The sequence below is a fragment of the Oncorhynchus masou genome, unplaced genomic scaffold, assembly GCF_036934945.1.
Source record: "Oncorhynchus masou masou isolate Uvic2021 unplaced genomic scaffold, UVic_Omas_1.1 unplaced_scaffold_2184, whole genome shotgun sequence".
In the NCBI taxonomy this organism is placed as follows: domain Eukaryota; kingdom Metazoa; phylum Chordata; class Actinopteri; order Salmoniformes; family Salmonidae; genus Oncorhynchus; species Oncorhynchus masou.
In genome coordinates, this window is record NW_027008660.1 from 17,481 (window position 1) to 41,278 (window position 23,798).

The 23,798-nt window shown below is 40.2% G+C and overlaps 1 protein-coding gene across 1 annotated transcript; it reads left to right on the forward strand.

The window, feature by feature from the left end:
- Positions 1-8,065: 8,065 nt before the first annotated feature.
- LOC135533055 (NLR family CARD domain-containing protein 3-like) lies at positions 8,066-20,749 on the forward strand. Its single transcript, XM_064960447.1, has 6 exons — positions 8,066-8,192; positions 8,607-10,398; positions 10,640-10,813; positions 14,533-14,706; positions 16,645-16,691; positions 17,071-20,749. Exons 1-6 carry the CDS (start codon positions 8,066-8,068, stop codon positions 17,592-17,594), a joined length of 2,838 nt encoding a protein of 945 aa, XP_064816519.1. The 3' UTR covers positions 17,595-20,749.
- Positions 20,750-23,798: the final 3,049 nt, after the last annotated feature.

Consider the following 23,798-nt stretch of genomic DNA (forward strand, 5'->3'; position numbering starts at 1 on the left):
CATGTATAAACTCCATATATAAACTCCATGTATAAACTCCATATATAAACTCCATGTATAAACTCCATATATAAACTCCATATATAAACTCCATATATAAACTCCATATATAAACTCCATATATAAACTCCATATATAAACTCCGTATATAAACTCCATATATAAACTCCATATATAAACTCCATATATAAACTCCATGTATAAACTCCATGTATAAACTCCATATATAAACTCCATATATAAACTCCATATATAAACTCCATATATAAACTCCATGTATAAACTCCATATATAAACTCCATGTATAAACTCCATATATAAACTCCATATATAAACTCCATATATAAACTCCATATATAAACTCCATGTATAAACTCCATATATAAACTCCATATACTGTATAAACTCCATATATAAACTCCATGTATAAACTCCATATATAAACTCCATATATAAACTCCATATATAAACTCTATATATATAAACTCCATATATAAACTCCATATATAAACTCCATGTATAAACTCCATATATAAACTCCATATACTGTATAAACTCCATATATAAACTCCATGTATAAACTCCATTTATAAACTCCATATATAAACTCCATATATAAACTCCATGTATAAACTCCATATATAAACTCCATGTATAAACTCCATATATAAACTCCATATACTGTATAAACTCCATATATAAACTCCATATATAAACTCCATATATAAACTCCATGTATAAACTCCATGTATAAACTCCATATATAAACTCCATATATAAACTCCATATATAAACTCCATGTATAAACTCCATGTATAAACTCCATATATAAACTCCATACATAAACTCCATGTATAAACTCCATATATAAACTCCATATACTGTATAAACTCCATATATAAACTCCGTATATAAACTCCATATATAAACTCCATATATAAACTCCATATACTGTATAAACTCCATATATAAACTCCATATATAAACTCCATATATAAACTCCATGTATAAACTCCATATATAAACTCCATATACTGTATAAACTCCATATATAAACTCCACGTATAAACTCCATATATAAACTCCATATATAAACTCCATATATAAACTCCATATATAAACTCTATATATATAAACTCCATTTATAAACTCCATATATAAACTCCATGTATAAACTCCATATATAAACTCCATATACTGTATAAACTCCATATATAAACTCCATGTATAAACTCCATATATAAACTCCATATATAAACTCCATATATAAACTCCATATATAAACTCTATATATATAAACTCCATATATAAACTCCATATATAAACTCCATATATAAACTCTATATATATAAACTCCATATAGAAACTCCATATATAAACTCCATATATAAACTCCATGTATAAACTCCATGTATAAACTCCATATATAAACTCCATATATAAACTCCATATATAAACTCCATATATAAACTCTATATATATAAACTCCATATATAAACTCCATATATAAACTCCATATATAAACTCCATGTATAAACTCCATATATAAACTCCATATATAAACTCCATATATAGACTCCATATATAAACTCCATATATAAACTCCATATATAAACTCCATATATAAACTCCATATATAAACTCCATATATAGACTCCATATATCAACTCCATATATAAACTCCATATATAAACTCCATATATAAACTCCCAGTAATGTATTGGGTTTTTACCAACGTTTCAGCATCACTGTGTCTGAATACTTGAACCAGGTTATGTAGACAAACAGTGCAATTAGTGCAACTAATGTCAATAGTGAGGGGTGTGTCATAATTATTAAGTTAATTAGAATTAATTAGTGAAACTGTTAAAAAAACGATAGTTTATGGCATATTGAATATATTAGTCTATTGTTATCATATGGAAACATAACTGAATATTGTACATCATATTAGCATCAACATACATTATTGTACATAACATTAGCATCAACATTCATTATTGTTTAGTTCAATTTCACATATTTAATTGTTCCCTATTTCAGTTCATTTTTCCATGTAATCTTTTGGTTCTTAATGCATAATAAGGAGGAACATATTGGATGCTGATCTGATAAGCTGTCGAAAGATATCAATTTAAAAGAGAGAATTGTTCAGCCTGAGATCAAAGTCAATATTCACACCACTAGGGGTCAGTGTTTTCAGGATATCCAGCAAGCCTCCCTTTGTCGTAGTAGGATCTCCATGTTACCTCCTCTGTAGAAGTAGGATCTCCATGTTACCTCCTCTGTAGAAGTAGGATCTCCATGTTACCTCCTCTGTAGTAGGAGGATCTCCATGTTACCTCCTCTGTAGTAGTAGGATCTCCATGTTACCTCCTCTGTAGAAGTAGGATCTCCATGTTACCTCCTCTGTAGAAGTAGGATCTCCATGTTACCTCCTCTGTAGTAGTAGGATCTCCATGTTACCTCCTCTGTAGTAGTAGGATCTCCATGTTACCTCCTCTGTAGAAGTAGGATCTCCATGTTACCTCCTCTGTAGTAGTAGGATCTCCATGTTACCTCCTCTGTAGAAGTAGGATCTCCATGTTACCTCCTCTGTAGTAGTAGGATCTCCATGTTACCTCCTCTGTAGAAGTAGGATCTCCATGTTACCTCCTCTGTAGTAGTAGGATCTCCATGTTACCTCCTCTGTAGTAGTAGGATCTCCATGTTACCTCCTCTGTAGTAGGAGGATCTCCATGTTACCTCCTCTGTAGTAGGAGGATCTCCATGTTACCTCCTCTGTAGAAGTAGGATCTCCATGTTACCTCCTCTGTAGAAGTAGGATCTCCATGTTACCTCCTCTGTAGAAGTAGGATCTCCATGTTACCTCCTCTGTAGTAGGAGGATCTCCATGTTACCTCCTCTGTAGAAGTAGGATCTCCATGTTACCTCCTCTGTAGAAGTAGGATCTCCATGTTACCTCCTCTGTAGTAGGAGGATCTCCATGTTACCTCCTCTGTAGTAGTAGGATCTCCATGTTACCTCCTCTCTGGTAGAGCAACATGCTCAATGCCACACTTATAGACCACCAGTGGGGTTACTTGAAGAGGTGTGTGATTTGTTTTCTGATTGTAGAATATGCCAGTGCTTTCTCAGGATTGCTTACATTTTCTCCCAGTACTTGGTAAACTTGGTGCAAAAGACGGTTGTTGTTTTAAAGTAATTCCTCTCTTGGTTTTTGAGATATTTTCATCATTGCGGCATCAAGAGTTTTGAGTTTTGTCCTTGTAGCCTCTAGTCCTTCCTCTCATTTTGAATTTATCTGTCTTGCTTTTTGCATTGCTGTCAAAATCCAATCGTTTTTCCACCATACAGTTTCCTCTGGGGGAATTGTAGAAACACTGAAAAAAAGGGATGTTTCATGTAGGGTGGTTAATTTTTATTTAACTAGGCAAGTCAGTTAAGAACAAATTCTTATTTTCATTGATGGCCTAGGAACAGTGGGTTAACTGCCTGTTCAGGGGCAGAACAACAGATTTGTACCTTGTCAGCTCGGGGGTTTGACCTCGCAACCTTGCGGTGACTAGTCCAACACTCCAACCACTAGGCTACACTGCCGACCATGAAGCATCAGTTATGTTACCTCCTCTGTAGTAGGAGGATCTCCAGTTACCTCCTACAATAGAAGGAGGATCTCCATGTTACCTCCTCTGAAGCATCAGTTATAGGCTACAAGCAGCAATATTATGGACCATGAAGCATCAGTTATATAGCAGCAATATGATGGACATAAAATACAACAACTACAGACTATATGATTGCCATAATTTTCTAAAATGGTCACTCATTACTTTAGTTAGCTGTATATCTCATATTAGAGCTGTGTTGATTTGGGAGAGCAAAAAAATAGTGACTATAGCAGGTATTAAACCCCGGGTAAATAATCACTAGTCAGAACCTCAACCTCAGTATACATTCATTATAAAAATCATCTTAATATCTGATATTGTGAATAAACAACCTTGAGAGTGCGTCTTCCAGTCTCTAATTTTCTAAAATGGTCTCTCATTACTTTAGTTAGCTGTATATCTCATATTAGGGCTGTGTTGATTTGGGAGAGCAAAAAAATAGTGACTATAGCAGGTATTAAACTGTCTGTATTAGTCTGTCTGTAAATAATCACTAGTCAGAACCTCAACCTCAGTATACATACATTATAAAACATAATATTAATATCTGATTGGTAAACAATTGACAAGAGTAAACAACCCTCCCGGAATAGAAAAGACAAATTACATAATTCAACCCTCCCGGTTAGTAAATTTACCTCAACATGCCCCGGAGAAGGCAGAGTAACGACACCAGCCTTTTAGCGGGGCTGAGTTGACTACTAGCGAGAGAAGGCAGAGTGACGAAACCAGCTTTTTAGCGGGGCTGAGTTGACTACTAGCGAGAGAAGGCAGAGTGACGACACCAGCTTTTTAGCGGGGCTGAGTTGACTACTAGCGAGAGAAGGCAGAGTGACGACACCAGCTTTTTAGCGGGGCTGAGTTGACTACTAGCGAGAGAAGGCAGAGTAACGACACCAGCTTTTTAGCGGGGCTGAGTTGACTACTAGCGAGAGAAGGCAGAGTGACGACACCAGCTTTTTATTGGGGCTGAGTTGACTACTAGAGAGAGAAGGCAGAGTGACGACACCAGCTTTTTAGCGGGGCTGAGTTGACTACTAGCGAGAGAAGGCAGAGTGACGACACCAGCTTTTTAGCGGGGCTGAGTTGACTACTAGAGAGAGAAGGCAGAGTGACGACACCAGCTTTTTAGCGGGGCTGAGTTGACTACTAGCGAGAGAAGGCAGAGTGACGACACCAGCTTTTTAGCGGGGCTGAGTTGACTACTAGCGAGGAAGGCAGAGTGACGACACCAGCTTTTAGCGGGGCTGAGTTGACTACTAGCGAGAGAAGGCAGAGTGACGACACCAGCTTTTTAGCGGGGCTGAGTTGACTACTAGCGAGAGAAGGCAGAGTGACGACACCAGCTTTTTAGCGGGGCTGAGTTGACTACTAGAGAGAGAAGGCAGAGTGACGACACCAGCTTTTTAGCGGGACTGAGTTGACTACTAGAGAGAGAAGGCAGAGTGACGACACCAGCTTTTTAGCGGGGCTGAGTTGACTACTAGAGAGAGAAGGCAGAGTGACGACACCAGCTTTTAGCGGGGCTGAGTTGACTACTAGAGAGAGAAGGCAGAGTGACTCATTACTTTACCAGCTTTATAGCGGGGCTGAGTTGACTACTAGAGAGAGAAGGCAGAGTGACGACACCAGCTTTATAGCGGGGATGAGTTGACTACTAGAGAGAGAAGGCAGAGTGACGACACCAGCTTTATAGCGGGGATGAGTTGACTACTAGCGAGAGAAGGCAGAGTGATGACACCAGCTTCTTAGCGGGGCTGAGTTGACTACTAGTGAGAGAAGGCAGAGTGATGACACCAGCTTTTAGCGGGGCTGAGTTGACTACTAGCGAGAGAAGGCAGAGAGCTGTATGATGACAGCTTTTTAACGGGGCTGAGTTGACTACTAGCGAGAGAAGGCAGAGTGACGACACCAGCTTTTAGCGGGGCTGAGTTGACTACTAGTGAGAGAAGGCAGAGTAATGACACAGCTTTTTAGCGGGGCTGAGTTGACTATTAGAGAAGGCAGAGTGACGGCAGAGAAGGCAGAGTGACGACACCAGCTTTTTATTGGGGATGAGTTGACTACTAGAGAGAGAAGGCAGAGTAATGACACCAGCTTTTTAGCGGGATTGAGTTGACTACTAGCGAGAGAAGGCAGAGTAATGACACCAGCTTTATAGTGGGGCTGAGTTGACTACCAGAGAGAGAAGGCAGAGTAATGACACCAGCTTTATAGCGGGGCTGAGTTGACTACTAGAGAGAGAAGGCAGAGTAATGACACCAGCTTTTTAGCGGGGCTGAGTTGACTACTAGAGAGAAGGCAGAGTGACGACACCAGCTTTTTAGCGGGGCTGAGTTGACTACTAGCGAGAGAAGGCAGAGTGACGACACCAGCTTTTTATTGGGGCTGAGTTGACTACTAGAGAGAGAAGGCAGAGCAGCTCGATGCTGGTTGATAAATTTGACAGTGAATGTACCTGGAAAATATATTTTTCTAGACCAGAGGTGACTAAATTCCTTTTCAGGTTTATTGATAATTGTTATATTAATGAAGTATAATTTCAAAACATGAGCATAAAACCAGGTAATAATAAACATGAATCATCATTATATGACTTCACAGTAATCTGTTAAATACTGTTTCAGTGCTTCTTCTTGTATTAGCAGTGTGAAAAGGGACAGGAAGAAGCACACATGAGTTTTCCTGTGAGGGGAGTGGTGGTGTATCCAGGGAGGAAACTAAACTAATCTTCTGAAATGTCATTTGTGTTCTTATGCTGCCATCTATTGGAATTATGTCGCATCTGCTGTAGTACCGAATAATGTGTAATTATTTACTAAAGTAGTAATTACTCAGAATTGCAAAATACAAAATGTTCTAGTTCATTTTACCACTTACAAAAAATAAATAAAATAAAATAACCATTATAGCTTAACAGACAATTCAAATGACATCAACTAAAAACACCATACATTTAGATAATTAAATATATATTATTGTATATTATATATACAATATATCACAAAAGTGAGTACACCCCTCACATTTTTGTACATATTTGAGTATATCTTTTCATGTGACAACATTGAAGAAATGACACTTTGCTACAATATAAAGTAGTGAGTGTACAGCTTGTATAACAGTGTAGATTTGCTGTCCCCTCAAAATAACTCAACACACAGTCATTAATGTCTAAACCGCTGGCAACAAAAGTGAGTACACCCCTAAGTGAAAATGTCCAAATTGGGCCCAATTAGCCAGTTTCCCTACCCGCTGTCATGTGACTCGTTAGTGTTACAAGGTCTCAGGTGTTTGTAAGGCTTCCTTCTGGGACGACAGCCATGCAGACCAATTTGATGCAGTGTACGGCATATGTACCTATGATGAAAATTACAGGCCTCTCTCATCTTTTTAAGTGGGAGAACTTGCACAATTGGTGGCTGACTCATTTTTGCCCCACTGTTTGTATATAAATATATATATTTTTTAATGAACATTATCTGCCAAAGCAAAGCCCTGTGGACAAAGAAGAGCTCTGTACCAAAATATTCAAAGGACATTTGCTCAAAAGTGACGTGACAAGTTTATCATCTTTCAAAGCAGAATGACTTTCTCATTGCACATCAACTGTAGTGTATGATATACCAAAGCTAATTTGCAAACATTTCTGTAAAGTGATATCAAGTTTCCATATCTGAGCTCAGAGGAGATGAGAGATGTAAGGTTTGTCTCTGTTGTGTTGAAGTCCAATCAAGCAGGAGCGACCAGCCTCCCCTGTACCCAGCTGTGTGTCCATGAAGAGTGACCGGTCTATGGATGCTCTTATATACTTTAGAGAGGGAGACTTTTCTACTGAACAAAGGTAAGAAGAACTCATGGGTCCTGGTCAGTGAGTTAAACAACACTGTCTCTAGTCATTTCTCCTCTCCCATTTTCCCATTTATTGTTGTTGTTTTCATAATCCATAGGCTAATCCTTTTGTCCATTTGCATAGTCCTAAAATAATATTAAACAAACACAACATTCCCTACCTGTGTGTGTGTGTGTGTGTGTGTGTGTGTGTGTGTGTGTGTGTGTGTGTGTGTGTGTGTGTGTGTGTGTGTGTGTGTGTGTGTGTGTGTGTGTGTGTGTGTGTGTACTCCCTGGATGAGGAGATGTAATCTCATGTTTTGTCCACAGAAACCAACAGGAGAGATCGGAGTCAGAGATTCTCAGTGGTCAGTCTTCCCAGAGTCATCAAACAGACCTGGCCTCCATATTCAGTGTATGTGGTCCTGTTATGTATATTTGTTTCTTGTTTACCTCAAGTAAAGTTGATCTGTCAAACATTCATTAATGTGTTAATGAGAAAGCATTTATTCTCTTGCTTAACTTATTTACTTGATTTATTTCAGTTGCTTGAAGAGAAAATTATGACATTTGTGAAGAACGAGCTGAGGCTGTTCAAGAGGAATCTTTGTCCAGAACTCCCAGAAGGCTTTGAGAGTCAGAAGCAGGATAAGGAAGTGGTGGACGCTGAAAATGAGAAGCAAGAGAGCAGTGCCAGAGAGGGGGCTCTGAAGATCACACTGCACATCCTGAGGAAAATGAACCAGAAGGAGCTTGCTGACACACTGGAGAAATGTAAGATCTGTCTGCCTCCTGTTGAATGCTGTTTTATAACATTTAAAAGCTGTAGCTAAAGTACAGCTAAAGTAGCTGTGTAACTCAATGATATTGTAGCAGCCTTAACACAACACCTAGTGACCTCATTAGTAGCAGCAGGGATGTGTTGTGTTGATTAATTTAGAGAGAGAGAGGAGAGAGACTGATATTATTAATACCATCAATAATACCGATAATAATATAATAATAACAATAATAATAACACCAGTCTGGAATGGATTATGAAAACATTGATAGTTATTAAAACAGACGTTATATTAAAATTCTCTGTGTTATTTCTTCATTCAGATGAGCTTGCTGTGATTTGCCAACGTGAACTCAAATCTAATCTAAAGAAGAAGTTTCAATGTGTATTTGAGGGGATCGCTAAACAAGGAAACCCAACACTTCTCAATAAGATCTACACAGAGCTCTACATCACAGAGGGTGGAACAGGAGAGGTCAATAATGAACATGAGCTGAGACAGATTGAGACAACAACCAGGAAACAAGCAAGACCAGAGACTGCAATCAAATGTAACAACATCTTCAAACCCTTAACTGGACAAGACAAACTTATCAGAACTGTGCTGACAAAGGGAGTCGCTGGCATTGGAAAAACAGTCTCTGTGCAGAAGTTCGTTCTGGACTGGGCTGAAGGAAAAGCAAATCAGGATGTCCAATTTGTATTTTCATTCCCTTTTCGGGAGCTGAATTTGATGAAAGAGGACAAACACACTTTAATTGAACTTCTTAATCACTTCTCAATGGAAACCAAAGATTCAAGAATCTCCAACTACGACAAGTACAAAGTTCTGTTCATCTTTGATGGTCTGGATGAGTGCCGACTGCCCCTAGACTTCCAGAAGAACAAGATCTGTTGTGACGTCACAGAGTCAACCTCAGTGGATGTTCTGCTGACAAATCTCATCAGGGGAAATCTGCTTCCCTCTGCTCTCCTCTGGATAACTACCCGACCTGCAGCAGCCAATAAGATCCCTTCAGGGTGTGTTGACCAGGTGACAGAGGTACGAGGGTTCAATGACCCAGAGAAGGAGGAATACTTCAGGAAGAGATTCAGTGATGAGGACCTGGCCAGCAGAATCATCTCACACATAAAGACATCAAGATGCCTCCACATCATGTGCCACATTCCAGTCTTCTGTTGGATATCTGCAACAGTCCTTGAACACATGCTGAAACATAAGAGAGAAGTGATGCCCAAGACTCTGACTGAGATGTACACACACCTTGTGGTGTTTCATACCAAACAGAAGAATGAAAAGTATCTTGGGAAAGAAGAGACAGGTCCACACTGGAATAAAGAGAGCATTCTGTCACTGGGAAAACTGGCTTTTCAACAGCTTGTGAAGGGCAATCAGATTTTCTATGAAAAAGACCTGAAAGAAGCTGGCATTGACGTCAATGAAGCCTCAGTGTACTCAGGATTGTGCACACAGCTCTTTAAAGAGGAATGTGGGCTGTACCAGGACAAGGTGTACTGCTTTGTTCATCTGAGCATTCAGGAGTTTCTGGCTGCTGTATATGTGTTCCTCTCTTTCATCAACAACAATGAGAATCTAATGGCCAAAACTCAATCAACGTCCAGGAAACTTTCTGTGAGGAAAAGACAGAAGCCTAAATTTACTGTCTACAAGAGTGCTGTGGATAAAGCCTTACAAAGTGAGACAGGAAACCTGGACCTTTTCCTCCGCTTCCTTCTGGGCCTCTCACTGGAGTCCAATCAGAAGCACTTACAAGGTCTCCTGACAAAGACAAGAAGCAGCTCACAGAGCCATGAAGAAACAGTCAAGTACATCAAGAAGAAGATCAGGGAGAATCCCTCTCCAGAGAGGAGCATCAATCTGTTCCACTGTCTGAATGAACTGAATGACCATTCTCTAGTGGAGGAGATCCAAAGCTACCTGAGATCAGGAAGTCTCTCAGAAGACAAACTGTCACCTGCACAATGGTCAGCTCTGGTCTTTGTGTTGCTGACTTCAGAAAAGGAGCTGGATGTGTTTGACCTGAAGAAATACTCCAGATCAGAGGAAGGTCTTCTGAGGCTGCTGCCAGTGGTCAAAGCCTCCAGAGCCGTTCTGTGAGTAAATAAAATGACAATTAAGAACTAATCATCAGGAAGAAATACTCAGTTTAGAGAAAAATATTTATTATTGAAAAACTTTTTTTAGTTTAACATTATGACCATACAAATCTTGGAGACGGAAGAGGAATATATATGCTGTTTGAGAGAATAAACCAATTGCATCTGCAATTGTCCCTCTACACGACTTGTGTTAATTTAACAGTGTGTTTGTGAAGTCATGATGATCTCTTTGCAGGCTGTCAGGCTGTGGAGTCACAGAGGAAGGCTGTGCTTCTCTGGTCTCAGCTCTGAAGTCAAAACCCTCACACCTGAGAGAGCTGGATCTGAGTAACAATGACTTGAAGGATTCAGGAGTGAAGTTGCTCTCTACTGGACTGGGGAATCCGCACTGTAAACTGGAGACTCTGAGGTCAGTATTCCTGTACTTGGCCAACAAGTGATAACTAATCCCCAGATCCACATGTGTTTACCAGGCGCACAGAGTCCACACCATATGAGAGGTTAGCATGTTTTGTTATAGCCTCTGTTATTGGTAATGGTGAGAGGTTAGCATGTTTTGTTGTAGCCTCTGTTATTAGTAATGGTGAGAGGTCAGCATGTTTTGTTGTAGTCTCTGTTATTGGTAATGGTGGGAGGTTAACATGTTTTGTTGTAGCCTCTGTTATTGGTAATGGTGAGAGGTTAGTATGTTTTGTTGTAGCCTCTGTTATTGGTAATGGTGAGACGTTAGTATGTTTTGTTGTAGACTCTGTTATTGGTAATGGTGAGAGGTTAGCATGTTTTGTTGTCGTCTCTGTTATTGGTAATGGTGAGAGGTTAACATGTTTTATTGTAGCCTCTGTTATTGGTAATGGTGAGAGGTTAGTATGTTTTGTTGTAGACTCTGTTATTGGTAATGGTGAGTGGTTGGAGTGTTGTGTTGTAGCCTCTGTTATTGGTAATGGTGAGAGGTTAGTATGTTTTGTTGTAGCCTCTGTTATTGGTAATGGTGAGACGTTAGTATGTTTTGTTGTAGTCTCTGTTATTGGTAATGGTGAGAGGTTAGCAGGTTTTTTTGTAGCCTCTGTTATTGGTAATGGTGAGAGGTTAGTATGTTTTGTTGTAGCCTCTGTTATTGGTAATGGTGAGAGGTTAGTATGTTTTGTCTTTGCCTCTGTTATTGGTAATGGTGAGAGGTTAGCATGTTTTGTTGTAGTCTCTGTTATTGGTAATGGTGGGAGGTCAGCATGTTTTGTTGTAGTCTCTGTTATTGGTAATGGTGAGAGGTTAGCATGTTTTGTTGTAGCCTCTGTTATTGGTAATGGTGAGAGGTTAGAGTGTTGTGTTGTAGCCTCTGTAACTTTCTCACTCATTATTATTAATGATTCGTTAATGATTTGTATTAATCATGGCATCATCAGGATTAATTAGTAGTGTTTAGAAACATTTTATCTACTCACTTAGACAGAATATTACTCTAGTCATCATACACCATTCAGTTTCTATTGGGCAAAACACAACCAAAACAAACTGCAAATGAGTCAATGTCACCTCATATGAAACATTTGATCTCAAATCCAAAATGCTAGAGTATAGAGTCACATTTAAAATGTTAGCTTCACTGTCAAAATAGATATGGTTTGGACTGCATACTCAATACAATCAAAATCTGATACCTCACTGTCTAAATAGATATGGTGTCGACTGTATACTCAATACAATCTAAACCTGATACCTCACTGTCTAAATAGATATGGTGTGGACTTTATACTCAATACAATCTAAATCTGATATCTCACTGTCTGTCTTTTGACTGATACTGCTTTTTAAACTGGTCTGGTCAGTCTACTATAATATTTGTTAAATACATTTTTCATTTTTCTCTACAGGCAATACTTTGATAATTTATAATAATGATACATTCATTCATTCATGAATATATTTTGTGCTGTGGCGGAGCTCTTTGTGGGCTATACTCAGCCTTGTCTCAGGATGGTACAGTGCCTTGCGAAAGTATTCGTCCCCCTTGAACTTTGCGACCTTTTGCCACATTTCAGGCTTCAAACATAAAGATATAAAACCGTATTTTTTTGTGAAGAATCAACAACAAGTGGGACACAATCATGAAGTGGAACGACATTTATTGGTTATTTCAAACTTTTTTAATTAACAAATCAAAAACTGAAAAATTGGGCGTGCAAAATTATTCAGCCCCCTTAAGTTAATACTTTGTAGCGCCACCTTTTGCTGCGATTACAGCTGTAAGTCGCTTGGGGTATGTCTCTATCAGTTTTGCACATCGAGAGACTGAAATATTTTCCCATTCCTCCTTGCAAAACAGCTCGAGCTCAGTGAGGTTGGATGGAGAGCATTTGTGAACAGCGGTTCAGTTCTTTCCACAGATTCTCGATTGGATTCAGGTCTGGACTTTGACTTGGCCATTCTAACACCTGGATATGTTTATTTTTGAATCATTCCATTGTAGATTTTGCTTTATGTTTTGGATCATTGTCTTGTTGGAAGACAAATCTCTGTCCCAATCTCAGGTCTTTGTCACGCCTTGGTCATTGTATTTTGTGTTTTCGTTATATATTTGGTCAGGCCAGGGTGTGACATGGGTTTATGTTATTGTATTTTCGTATTGGGGTTTGTAGTATTTGGGATCGCGGCTGATTAGGGGTGTTCTATAGGCTTGGCTGCCTGAGGCGGTTCTCAATCAGAGTCAGGTGATTCTCGTTGTCTCTGATTGGGAACCGTATTTAGGTGGCCTGGTTTCGCTTTGTATTTCGTGGGTGATTGTTCCTGTCTCTGTGTAGTTTCACCAGATAGGCTGTAATTAGGTTTCACGTTCCGTTTGTTGTTTTGTATTGTATAGTTATTTCATGTATCGTCATTTCATTTATTAAAGAACATGAGTAACAACCACGCTGCATTTCGGTCCGACTCTCTTTGACAAACGAAGAACGACGTTACTGTCTTTTGCAGACTCCATCAGGTTTTCTTCCAGAATGGTCCTGTATTTGGCTCCATCCATCTTCCCATCAATTTTAACCATCTTCCCTGTCCTTGCTGAAGAAAAGCAGGCCCAAACCATGATGTTGCCACCACCATGTTTGACAGTGGATATGGTGTGTTCAGGATGATGAGCTGTGTTGCTTTTACGCCAAACATAACGTTTTGCATTGTTGCCAAAAAGTTCAATTTTGGTTTCATCTGACCAGAGCACCTTCTTCCACATGTTTGGTGTGTCTCCCAGGTGGCTTGTGGCAAACTTTAAACAACGCTTTTTATGGATATCTTTAAGAAATGGCTTTCTTCTTGCCACTCTTCCATAAAGGCCAGATTTGTGCAATATACGACTGATTGTTGTCCTATGGACAGAGTCTCCCACCTCAGCTGTAGATCTCTGCAGTTCATCTAGAGTGATCATGGGCCTCTTGGCTGCATCTCTGATCAATCTTCTCCTTGTATGAGCTGAAAGTTTAGAGGGATGGCCAGGTCTTGGTAGATTTGCAGTGGTCTGATACTCCTTCCATTTCAATATTATCGCTTGCACAGTGCTCCTTGGGATGTTTAAAGCTTGTGAAATCTTTTTGTATCCAAATCCGGCTTTAAACTTCTTCACAGCAGTATCTCGGACCTGCCTGGTGTGTTCCTTGTTCTTCATGATGCTCTCTGCGCTTTTAACGGACCTCTGAGACTATCACAGTGCAGGTGCATTTATACGGAGACTTGATTACACACAGGTGGATTGTATGTATCATCATTAGTCATTTAGGTCAACATTGGATCATTCAGAGATCCTCACTGAACTTCTGGAGAGAGTTTGCTGCACTGAAAGTAAAGGGGCTGAATAATTTTGCACGCCCAATTTTTCAGTTTTTGAATTGTTAAAAAAGTTTGAAATATCCAATAAATGTCGTTCCACTTCATGATTGTGTCCCACTTGTTGTTGATTCTTCACAAAAAAATACAGTTTTATATCTTTATGTTTGAAGCCTGAAATGTGGCAAAAGGTCGCAAAGTTCAAGGGGGCCGAATACTTTCGCAAGGCACTGTACATGTGAATATGTTGAAAAAAATATACTGACACTATTTTCACCACTAAAGAATATCAGTGTGATTTTAATATGATTTGACTCTTTGCAGGCTGTCAGGCTGTCTAGTCACAGAGGAAGGCTGTGCTTCTCTGGTCTCAGCTCTGAGGTCAAACCCCTCACACCTGAGAGAGCTGGACCTGAGCTACAATCACCCAGGAGACTCAGGAGTCAGACTGCTCTCTGCTGGACTGGAGGATCCACACTGCAGACTGGAGAAAATCAAGTATGTAGAGGGTTTATGTCAATGTTCATATCAGACATGTTTGAATTATCAGGCTGGTTGAGACAAACATTCTTAACTTCTTGACGCTGCCCATCCCTTAAGCGGGATAATTGTCATCAGCAACCGCTGAATAACATAGTGTCTCAGTCAAATAATATTTCTAAAAATATTAATATTCATGAAATCACAAGTGCAATATTGCAAAACACAGCTTAGCCTTTTGTTAATCCACCTGTCATCTCATATTTTTAAATTGTGCTTTACAGCGAAAGCAATCCAAGCGTTTGTGTGAGTTTATCGATCGCATGATAAAACATTAAGTACAGTTAGATTCAGGTAGCTTGGTCACGAAAATCAGAAAAGCAATCAAATTAATCGTTTACCTTTGATGATCTTCGGATGTTTTCACTCACGAGACTCCCAGTTACACAACACACGTTCCTTTTTGCTCCATAAAGATTATGTTTAGATTTAAAATACCTCCGTTTGTTTGTCGCGTTATGTTCAGAAATCCACAGGAATGAGCGGTCACAACAACGCAGACGAAAATTCAAAATAGTTTCCATAATGTCCACAGAAACATGTCAAACGTTTTTCGCATAGACTGTGGGTGGATTTCAAACAATCTAAAGTTTTTTTTTTAAAGAAGCTACTTCAAATGTACTGTCGGGAAAGCTTCCCCAGCCTTATGGACTCTAATTGTGGCATAAACACAACCAGTCATGATGTTTTCATCTGATTGTCAAACAATCACTTAACCAATGCGCTCCTGTAGCCTACCTGCACACATTCCTCAGGTTGTTTTTAAATTATATAATCAATAATATATCAACCGCAAATGTCTTTCACAGTAGGAGAGGGAAAAACAATAGCTTTCCAAATTCTGTTGCGCGAGCAAAACTCATGTGACCACTTGACACAATGTCATCGTTCTGGCTCATTTTTCAAAATAAAAGCCTGAAACTATGTCTGAAGACTGTTGACACCTGGTTGATATCCCTTTAAATGGAGCAATGTGAGGCTATGGAACATGGAGTTTTCAAAATAGAAGCCACTTCCTGGTTTGATTTTTCTCAGGGTTTCGCCTGCAATATCAGTTCTGTTATACTAACAGACAATAGAGTGTTTAGAGTGTTTTCTATCATAATCTGTCAATTATATGCGTATTCCAGCATCTGGTCCTGAGGAATAGGCCTTTACTTTTTTTAACATAAAAATAGTGCTCCCTAGCTTCAAGAGGTTTTAACACCATTTGGACAAAGTTATATGCTGACTGGGTGTGAGTGTGTGTCCTGTGTGTGTGTGTCCTGTGTGTGTGTGTCCTGCGTGTGTGTCCTGTGTGTCCAGTGTGTTTGTGTGTCCTGTCTGTGTGTGTGTTCCTATGTATGCGTGTGTAAGTCGCTCTGGATAAGAGCGTCTGCTAAATGACTTAAATGTAATGTAATGTGTGTGTACTGTGTGTCCTATGTGTGTCTCCAATGTGAAACACACACTGAACTTACATACACACACTGTACACACAAACACACACACACACACACACACACACACACATACTGGACACACACACACACTGGACACACACACACTTACTGGACACACACATTCTTACCAACGCTTGACTGTGTGTGTGTGTGTGTGTGTGTGTGTGTGTGTGTGTGTGTGTGTGTGTGTGTGTGTGTGTGTGTGTGTGTGTGTGTGTGTGTGTGTGTGTGTGTGTGTGTGTGTGTGTGTGTATGTAAGTTCAGTGTGTGTTTCACATTGGAGAGTGTGTGTGTGTGTGTGTGTGTGTGTGTGTGTGTGTGTGTGTGTGTGTGTGTGTGTGTGTGTGTGTGTGTGTGTGTGTGTGTGTGTGTGTGTGTGTGCGTGTGTGCGTGCGTGCGTGCGAGTTCAGGTGTATCCCTCAATGACTGTCTGTTCTTCTGCTTACCGCTACAGTGTGGAACATGGTGGAGAGAACAGAATGAAACCTGGACTTAGAAAATGTGAGTGTTGACTGCTGTGAAGAATATGACTAAGAATAAGTCTTAATTCAAGTTAAGTCAAAGACCACCATCATTACTTACTTGGTTATATTAAATATCAGCTGTAGTTCTACAGAAGCAGAAATCAGGGACACCAAAGTTTACAAAGAGTTGCTTTGACAATGTGTGTGTGTGTGTGTGTGTGTGTAATTAATAGGAATAAGTGTGCTTTATATTACCATACAGTATAACATATGATCATTCAACAAGTCTCAAGTTACATTAACTTCTCCTTTTGATACCTAGAAACATCTACATTAAATTAATTTGTGAAAAGTGAGTTAACATTCTAACGTGAATGATGATGATTTCTAATATTGTGTCTGGTTTCATCCATCAGATGTCTCTGATCTCACACTGGACCTAAACACAGTAGACAGACACCTCTCTCTGTCTGAGGAGAACAGAAAGGTGACATGGAGGAGAGAGGAGCAGCCGTATCCTGATCACCCAGAGAGATTTGAGGACTGTGGACAGGTGCTGTGTAGAGAGGGTCTGACTGGGCGCTGTTACTGGGAGGTAGAGTGGAGTGGGAGAGGGGCTGATATAGGAGTGACATATAAAGGAATCAGCAGGAGAGGAAGGGGTGATGACTGTTGTCTTGGATACAATGACAAGTCCTGGAGTCTGTTCTGCTATGACAACAGTTACATTGCCTGGCACAATAATAATCCCACTACCATAGACGTCCCCTCCTCCAGATCCCACAGAGTAGGAGTGTATCTGGACTGGCCAGCCGGCACTCTGTCCTTCTATAGAGCCTCCTCTGACACACTGACCCACCTGATCACATTCACCTCCACATTCACTGAGCCCCTCTATCCAGGGTTTAGGGTTCATGATGATTCCTCAGTGACTCTGTAAATAATAACCTGACACACACACACACACTGGACACACAAACACATAGGACACACACACAAACACACTCACACACTAGACACACAAACATACAGGACACACACACAAACATACAGGACACACACACACTCACACAGACTCAGACTGACACATACACACACATACATATTGGCACACACACACTGGACACACACACACTGGACACACACACACACACACATTGGACACACACACACTCACACAGAGGACACACACACTCACATACACAATCACACAGCGGACACACACAATCAAACAGAGGACACACACTCACTGACACACACACTGGACACTCACACACACAGGACACACACAGAGGACACACACTGACACACACACATTCACATGTAGAGGACACACACACACAGTGGACACACACACACACACACACGGAGGATGCACACACTGAGACACACACATACAGGACAAACACACACATACTGTTGAGTTTATTTTTTTGCTCAGCATAAGCTACGGACAACGAAGTACATTTTATCGATGGCAATTTGAATGCACAGATGCACCGTGATGAGATCCCATTGTTGTCGTGCCATTCATCTGCTGCCATCACCTCATGTTTCAGCATGATAATGCACGGCCCGATGTGGCAAGGATCTGTACACAATTCCTGGGAGCTGAAAAAAAACAGTTCTTCCATGGCCTGACTACTCACTAGACATGTCACCCATTGAGCATGTTTGGGATGCTCTGGATAGACATGTCACCCATTGAGCATGTTTGGGATGCTCTGGATAGACATGTCACCCATTGAGCATGTTTTGGATGCTCTGGATAGACATGTCACCCATTGAGCATGTTTGGGATGCTCTGGATAGACATGTCACCCATTGAGCATGTTTTGGATGCTCTGGATAGACATGTCACCCATTGAGCATGTTTGGGATGCTCTGGATAGATGTGTACGACAGCGTGTTCCAATTCCCGCCAATATCCAGCAACTTTGAACAGCCATTGAAGAGGACTGGGTCAACATTCCACAGGCCACAATCAACAGCCTGATCAACTCTAGGTGAAGGAGATGTGTCGCGCTGCATGAGGCAAATGGGGGTCACACCAGATACTGACTGGTTTTCTGATCCACACTCCTACTGTTTCATTAAGGTGTCTGACAATCATATTCATATCTGTATTCCCAGTCATGTGAAATCCATAGACTAGGGCCTAATGAATTTAGTATTTCAACTGACTGATGTCCTTATATGAACTATAACTCTTATAACTCTTATAACTCTTATAACTCTTATATGAACTATAAGTACGATCGTTGGTGTCCATTTACTTACATTATTGTCTTGTATACAGTCTGATATATAATGGACCTTATGCTTGTTATGTCACCTCTTTTGTTCAGTGTAATAAAAAACATCAGTTGTAAATGTTTTATTTTTGATATGCTTGATATGATGTTAGTAACACTAAGTCATCCCATCCTTTCACTAAATGGTAGTAACACTAAGTCATCCCATCCTTTCACTAAATGGTAGTAACACTAAGTCATTCCATCCTTTCACTAAATGGTAGTAACACTATGTCATTCCATCCTTTCACTAAATGGTAGTAACACTAAGTCATTCCATCCGTTCACTAAATGGTAGTAACACTAAGTCATTCCATCCTTTCACTAAATGGTAGTAACACTAAGTCATTCCATCCTTTCACTAAATGGTAGTAACACTAAGTCATTCCATCCGTTCACTAAATGGTAGTAACACTAAGTCGTTCCATCCTTTCACTAAATGGTAGTTACACTAAGTCGTTCCATCCTTTCACTAAATGGTAGTTACACTAAGTCATTCCATCCTTTCACTAAATGGTAGTAACACTAAGTCATTCCATCCTTTCACTAAATGGTAGTAACACTAAGTCATTCCATCCTTTCACTAAATGGTAGTTACACTAAGTCGTTCCATCCTTTCACTAAATGGTAGTTACACTAAGTCGTTCCAGCCTTTCACTAAAGCTCTAAACTAACGTTTTATTGACAGATGTTAAATGTTCTGGATTTTGATGATTAAATCCCATATAGCTTACTGGTCAGGTCTTTGTTATGGCATCTTCTGATTGGTTGTCTCAGGTCAGGACTTTGTTATGACATCTTCTGATTGGATGTCTCAGGTCAGGACTTTGTTATGACATCTTCTGATTGGGTGTCTCAGGTCAGGGCTTTGTTATGACGTCTTCTGTTTGGGTGTCTCAGAACAGGACTTTGTTATGACATCTTCTGATTGGGTGTCAGGTCAGGACTTTATTATGACGTCTTCTGATTGGGTGTCTCAGAACAGGACTTTGTTATGACATCTTCTGATTGGGTGTCTCAGGTCAGGGCTTTGTTATGACATCTTCTGATTGGGTGTCTCAGGTCAGGGCTTTGTTATGGCATCTTCTGATTGGGTGTCTCAGGTCAGGTCTTTGTTATGGCATCTTCTGATTGGGTGTCAGGTCAGGGCTTTGTTATGGCATCTTCTGATTGGGTGTCTCAGGTCAGGGCTTTGTTATGGCATCTTCTGATTGGGTGTCAGGTCAGGACTGAGCCATGATCAGAATGTGTCTGTCTATTTCCAGCCCTGCCATTTCTACCTGTCCTGATCTAGTGTTTGACCCCTGACCTCCTCACACCGTCTCACTGTCCATGTCTGCTTTTAGCTCCCACCTCTACTTCACTGTGTTATAATGGACCTTATGCTTGTTATGTCACCTCTGTAACCAGGTACCAAACATACTGACCTTTCTGACCCTGTCCCATGGTCCTACTTCACTGTGTTATAATGGACCTTATGCTTGTTATGTCACCTCTGTAACCAGTTATCAAACATCCTGACCTTTCTGACCCTGTCCCATGGCCCTACTTCACTGTGTTATAATGGACCTTATGCTTGTTATGTCACTTCTGTAACCAGGTACCAAACATACTGACCTTTCTGACCCTGTCCCATGGCCCTACTTTCTAGAACTGAACATTTAAAGTCCTCTGAGTTTTGTTTACTGTCCATTTACTAATTTATTGATGTATTTGTTGTGTATTTGGGGTTGTGCCGCAGAGCATCATGGGGGTTTGTATGTGTTGAGATGATCACGTTCCAGATAAATGGTTGAACTGATTCCTGTCTCCCGTCTCATCATTATTGAATTGTTATACAGACGAGGTAATGAAACCCACAAAACATAACAAAAGATTGGCGATGAGTCTGAATCTACAGGAACTATTCTTTCTGGAAGAAGTTGTTTTTACAACTGTTTAAAACTGTTATTTTCTGTGGTTCAGTCTAGGCTAATGTTAACACAGTGTATTACTAGCAGAGGCAAGTGCATAGTGGAGCTAACAGAGAGAGTTAACATCATCATGGAGGGAAGTGGAGCTAACAGAGAGAGTTAACATCATCATGGAGGGAAGTGGAGCTAACAGAGAGAGTTAACATCGTCATGGAGGGAAGTGGAGCTAACAGAGAGAGTTAACATCATCATGGAGGGAAGTGGAGCTAACAGAGTGAGTTAACATCATCATGGAGGGAAGTGGAGCTAACAGAGAGAGTTAACAACGTCATGGAGGGAAGTGGAGCTAACAGAGTGAGTTAACATCATCATGGAGGGAAGTGGAGCTAACAGAGTGAGTTAACATCATCATGGAGGGAAGTGGAGCTAACAGAGAGAGTTAACATCATCATGGAGGGAAGTGGAGCTAACAGAGAGAGTTAACATCATCATGGAGGGAAGTGGAGCTAACAGAGAGAGTTAACATCATCATGGAGGGAAGTGGAGCTAACAGAGAGAGTTAACATCATCATGGAGGGAAGTGGAGCTAACAGAGAGAGTTAACATCATCATGGAGGGAAGTGGAGCTAACAGAGAGTGTTAACATCATCATGGAGGGAAGTGGAGCTAACAGAGAGAGTTAACATCATCATGGAGGGAAGTGGAGCTAACAGAGAGAGTTAACATCATCATGGAGGGAAGTGGAGCTAACAGAGAGAGTTAACATCATCATGGAGGGAAGTGGAGCTAACAGAGAGAGTTAACATCATCATGGAGGGAAGTGGAGCTAACAGAGAGAGTTAACATCATCATGGAGGGAAGTGGAGCTAACAGAGTGAGTTAACATCATCATGGAGGGAAGTGGAGCTAACAGAGAGAGTTAACATCATCATGGAGGGAAGTGGAGCTAACAGAGAGAGTTAACATCATCATGGAGGGAAGTGGAGCTAACAGAGAGAGTTAACATCATCATGGAGGGAAGTGGAGCTAACAGAGAGAGTTAACATCATCATGGAGGGAAGTGGAGCTAACAGAGAGAGTTAACATCGTCATGGAGGCAGAAAAGGATTCGAGACGGATGTCGGAGCGGGAAAACAACTTGATTAAAAAGGGAGGAATATACATATATAATATATATATAGTAATAATATATAGTGATTAAAGGACAGGACGTTAATTACACTTAAACCAAAGAACTTTGGAATTAAAAACTGCTAAATGAGCGAAGTGAATGAAGATCACGTGACTGAGGAACATATTGCTGTGGTTGAGGACAATACTGGAGTGAATGAAGGTCACGTGACTGAGGAACATATTGCTGTGGTTGAGGACAATACTGAAGTGGATGAAGATCACGTGACTGAGGAACATATTGCTGTGGTTGAGGACAATCAGGATCCTATTGAGAAATGGAAAATGGTGTGAATTGTTGGAAACATTGGACAGTTTGATGAAAGTATTGAGCAGGGGACCTCATATACAGAACGGTTTGAATATTCTGTTTTTGTAAATTACATTGATGAGGACAACATTGTACTTATAGTTTTTGTTGTAATGGGGCCAAAGACATTTAATTTTCCAGGCAGCCTGTTACAACCCAGATGTCACGAATCCCGCCGAAGATGGTGCCTTTCCTGTTGGGGCGGGGCTCGGCGGTCGTCGTCGCCGGCCTATTAGCTGCCATCGATTCCCTTTCTGTTTGTTTCTGTTAATTGGGTCTAATTGGTTACACCTGTTTTGAGTTAGTGTTGTTTGTAGGCTATTTAAGGGCACTAGGCCCGCTGGGTATTGTGTGGGCTTGTTCTCTGTTTATTGGTGTTGGTGTATTAGTGTGATCTCTATTTTCCGGACAGATTTAGTCCGGTGTATTTTGGACAGGTTGTTTCATGCGCCCTGGTTTTGCATGTCCGTGTGTCCGCTGTCTTTGGAATAAAAGATCCACATACTGAATTACCTGCTCGCTGCGTTTGAGTCCTCCACTCACCATTTATAGAAGTCGTAACACTGCTGTACAGATATGAGCACTTGACAAGATGTTGACATTTCTGGGTATGTCTCACCTGTAACATAATAATAATAAAGATTATGATGATAATAATAATAATAATGTTATATTATTTTTTATCAATCAACCAAATGTATTTCTTAAAACACCTTTTTGCATCTTCAATAGTTATAACATCTAATGTTGGATGATCCAAATCAATTATTCCCGGCAGCAGCTGGGCATCCTAGATAATATTTACAGCGTTGAAATTATCATCAGTTTAGGTGTTTTACTATGTATGTCCTGGGCGCCGAAGTCAGTCACCGGTAGGGTCCATAATGCCTGATGTATTCTTGTTGGCGTCCTCTGTAAACACAAGATTAGATTTTTAAAATAGTGTACACACTTTTGTTTAATGCTTAACCTTTTGCGTGTAGGGGGCAGTATTTTCGTTTTTGGCTAAAAAATGTACCCATTTGAAACGGCCTATTTCTCAGCCCCAGAAATGAGAATATGCATATAATTGTCAGATTAGGATAGAAAACACTCTAAAGTTTCCAAAACTGTAAAAATATTGTCTGTGAGTATAACAGAACTGATATTGCAGGCGAAACCCTGAGGAAAATCCAATCAGGAAGTGCCTCTTATTTTGAAACCTCTCTGTTCCTTTGCATGCCTATCATCCATTTAAAGGGATATCAACCAGATTCCTTTTTCTATGGCTTCCCTAAGGTGACAACAGTCTTTAGACATGGTTTCAGGCTTTTATTTTGAAAAATGAGCGTGAAAGATCACATTGCGTAAGTGGATAGGTGGGGGCTCTCAGAGTGAGTTTTGCGCTACAGAGTAAAGCGGCCATAGTTTCTCCCGGTGTTACTGAAAAACCTACACACCCGGTTGATATATTTTCA

Bases quoted from the DNA above. Each gene is read 5' to 3' on its own strand.
- LOC135533055 (XM_064960447.1), top strand. From the start codon at position 8,066: ATGACATTTGTGAAGAACGAGCTGAGGCTGTTCAAGAGGAATCTTTGT. The intron at 10,399-10,639 runs GTGAGTAAATAA...ATCTCTTTGCAG, and splicing joins AAAGCCTCCAGAGCCGTTCT to GCTGTCAGGCTGTGGAGTCA. The intron at 14,707-16,644 runs GTATGTAGAGGG...TTACCGCTACAG, and splicing joins TGCAGACTGGAGAAAATCAA to TGTGGAACATGGTGGAGAGA.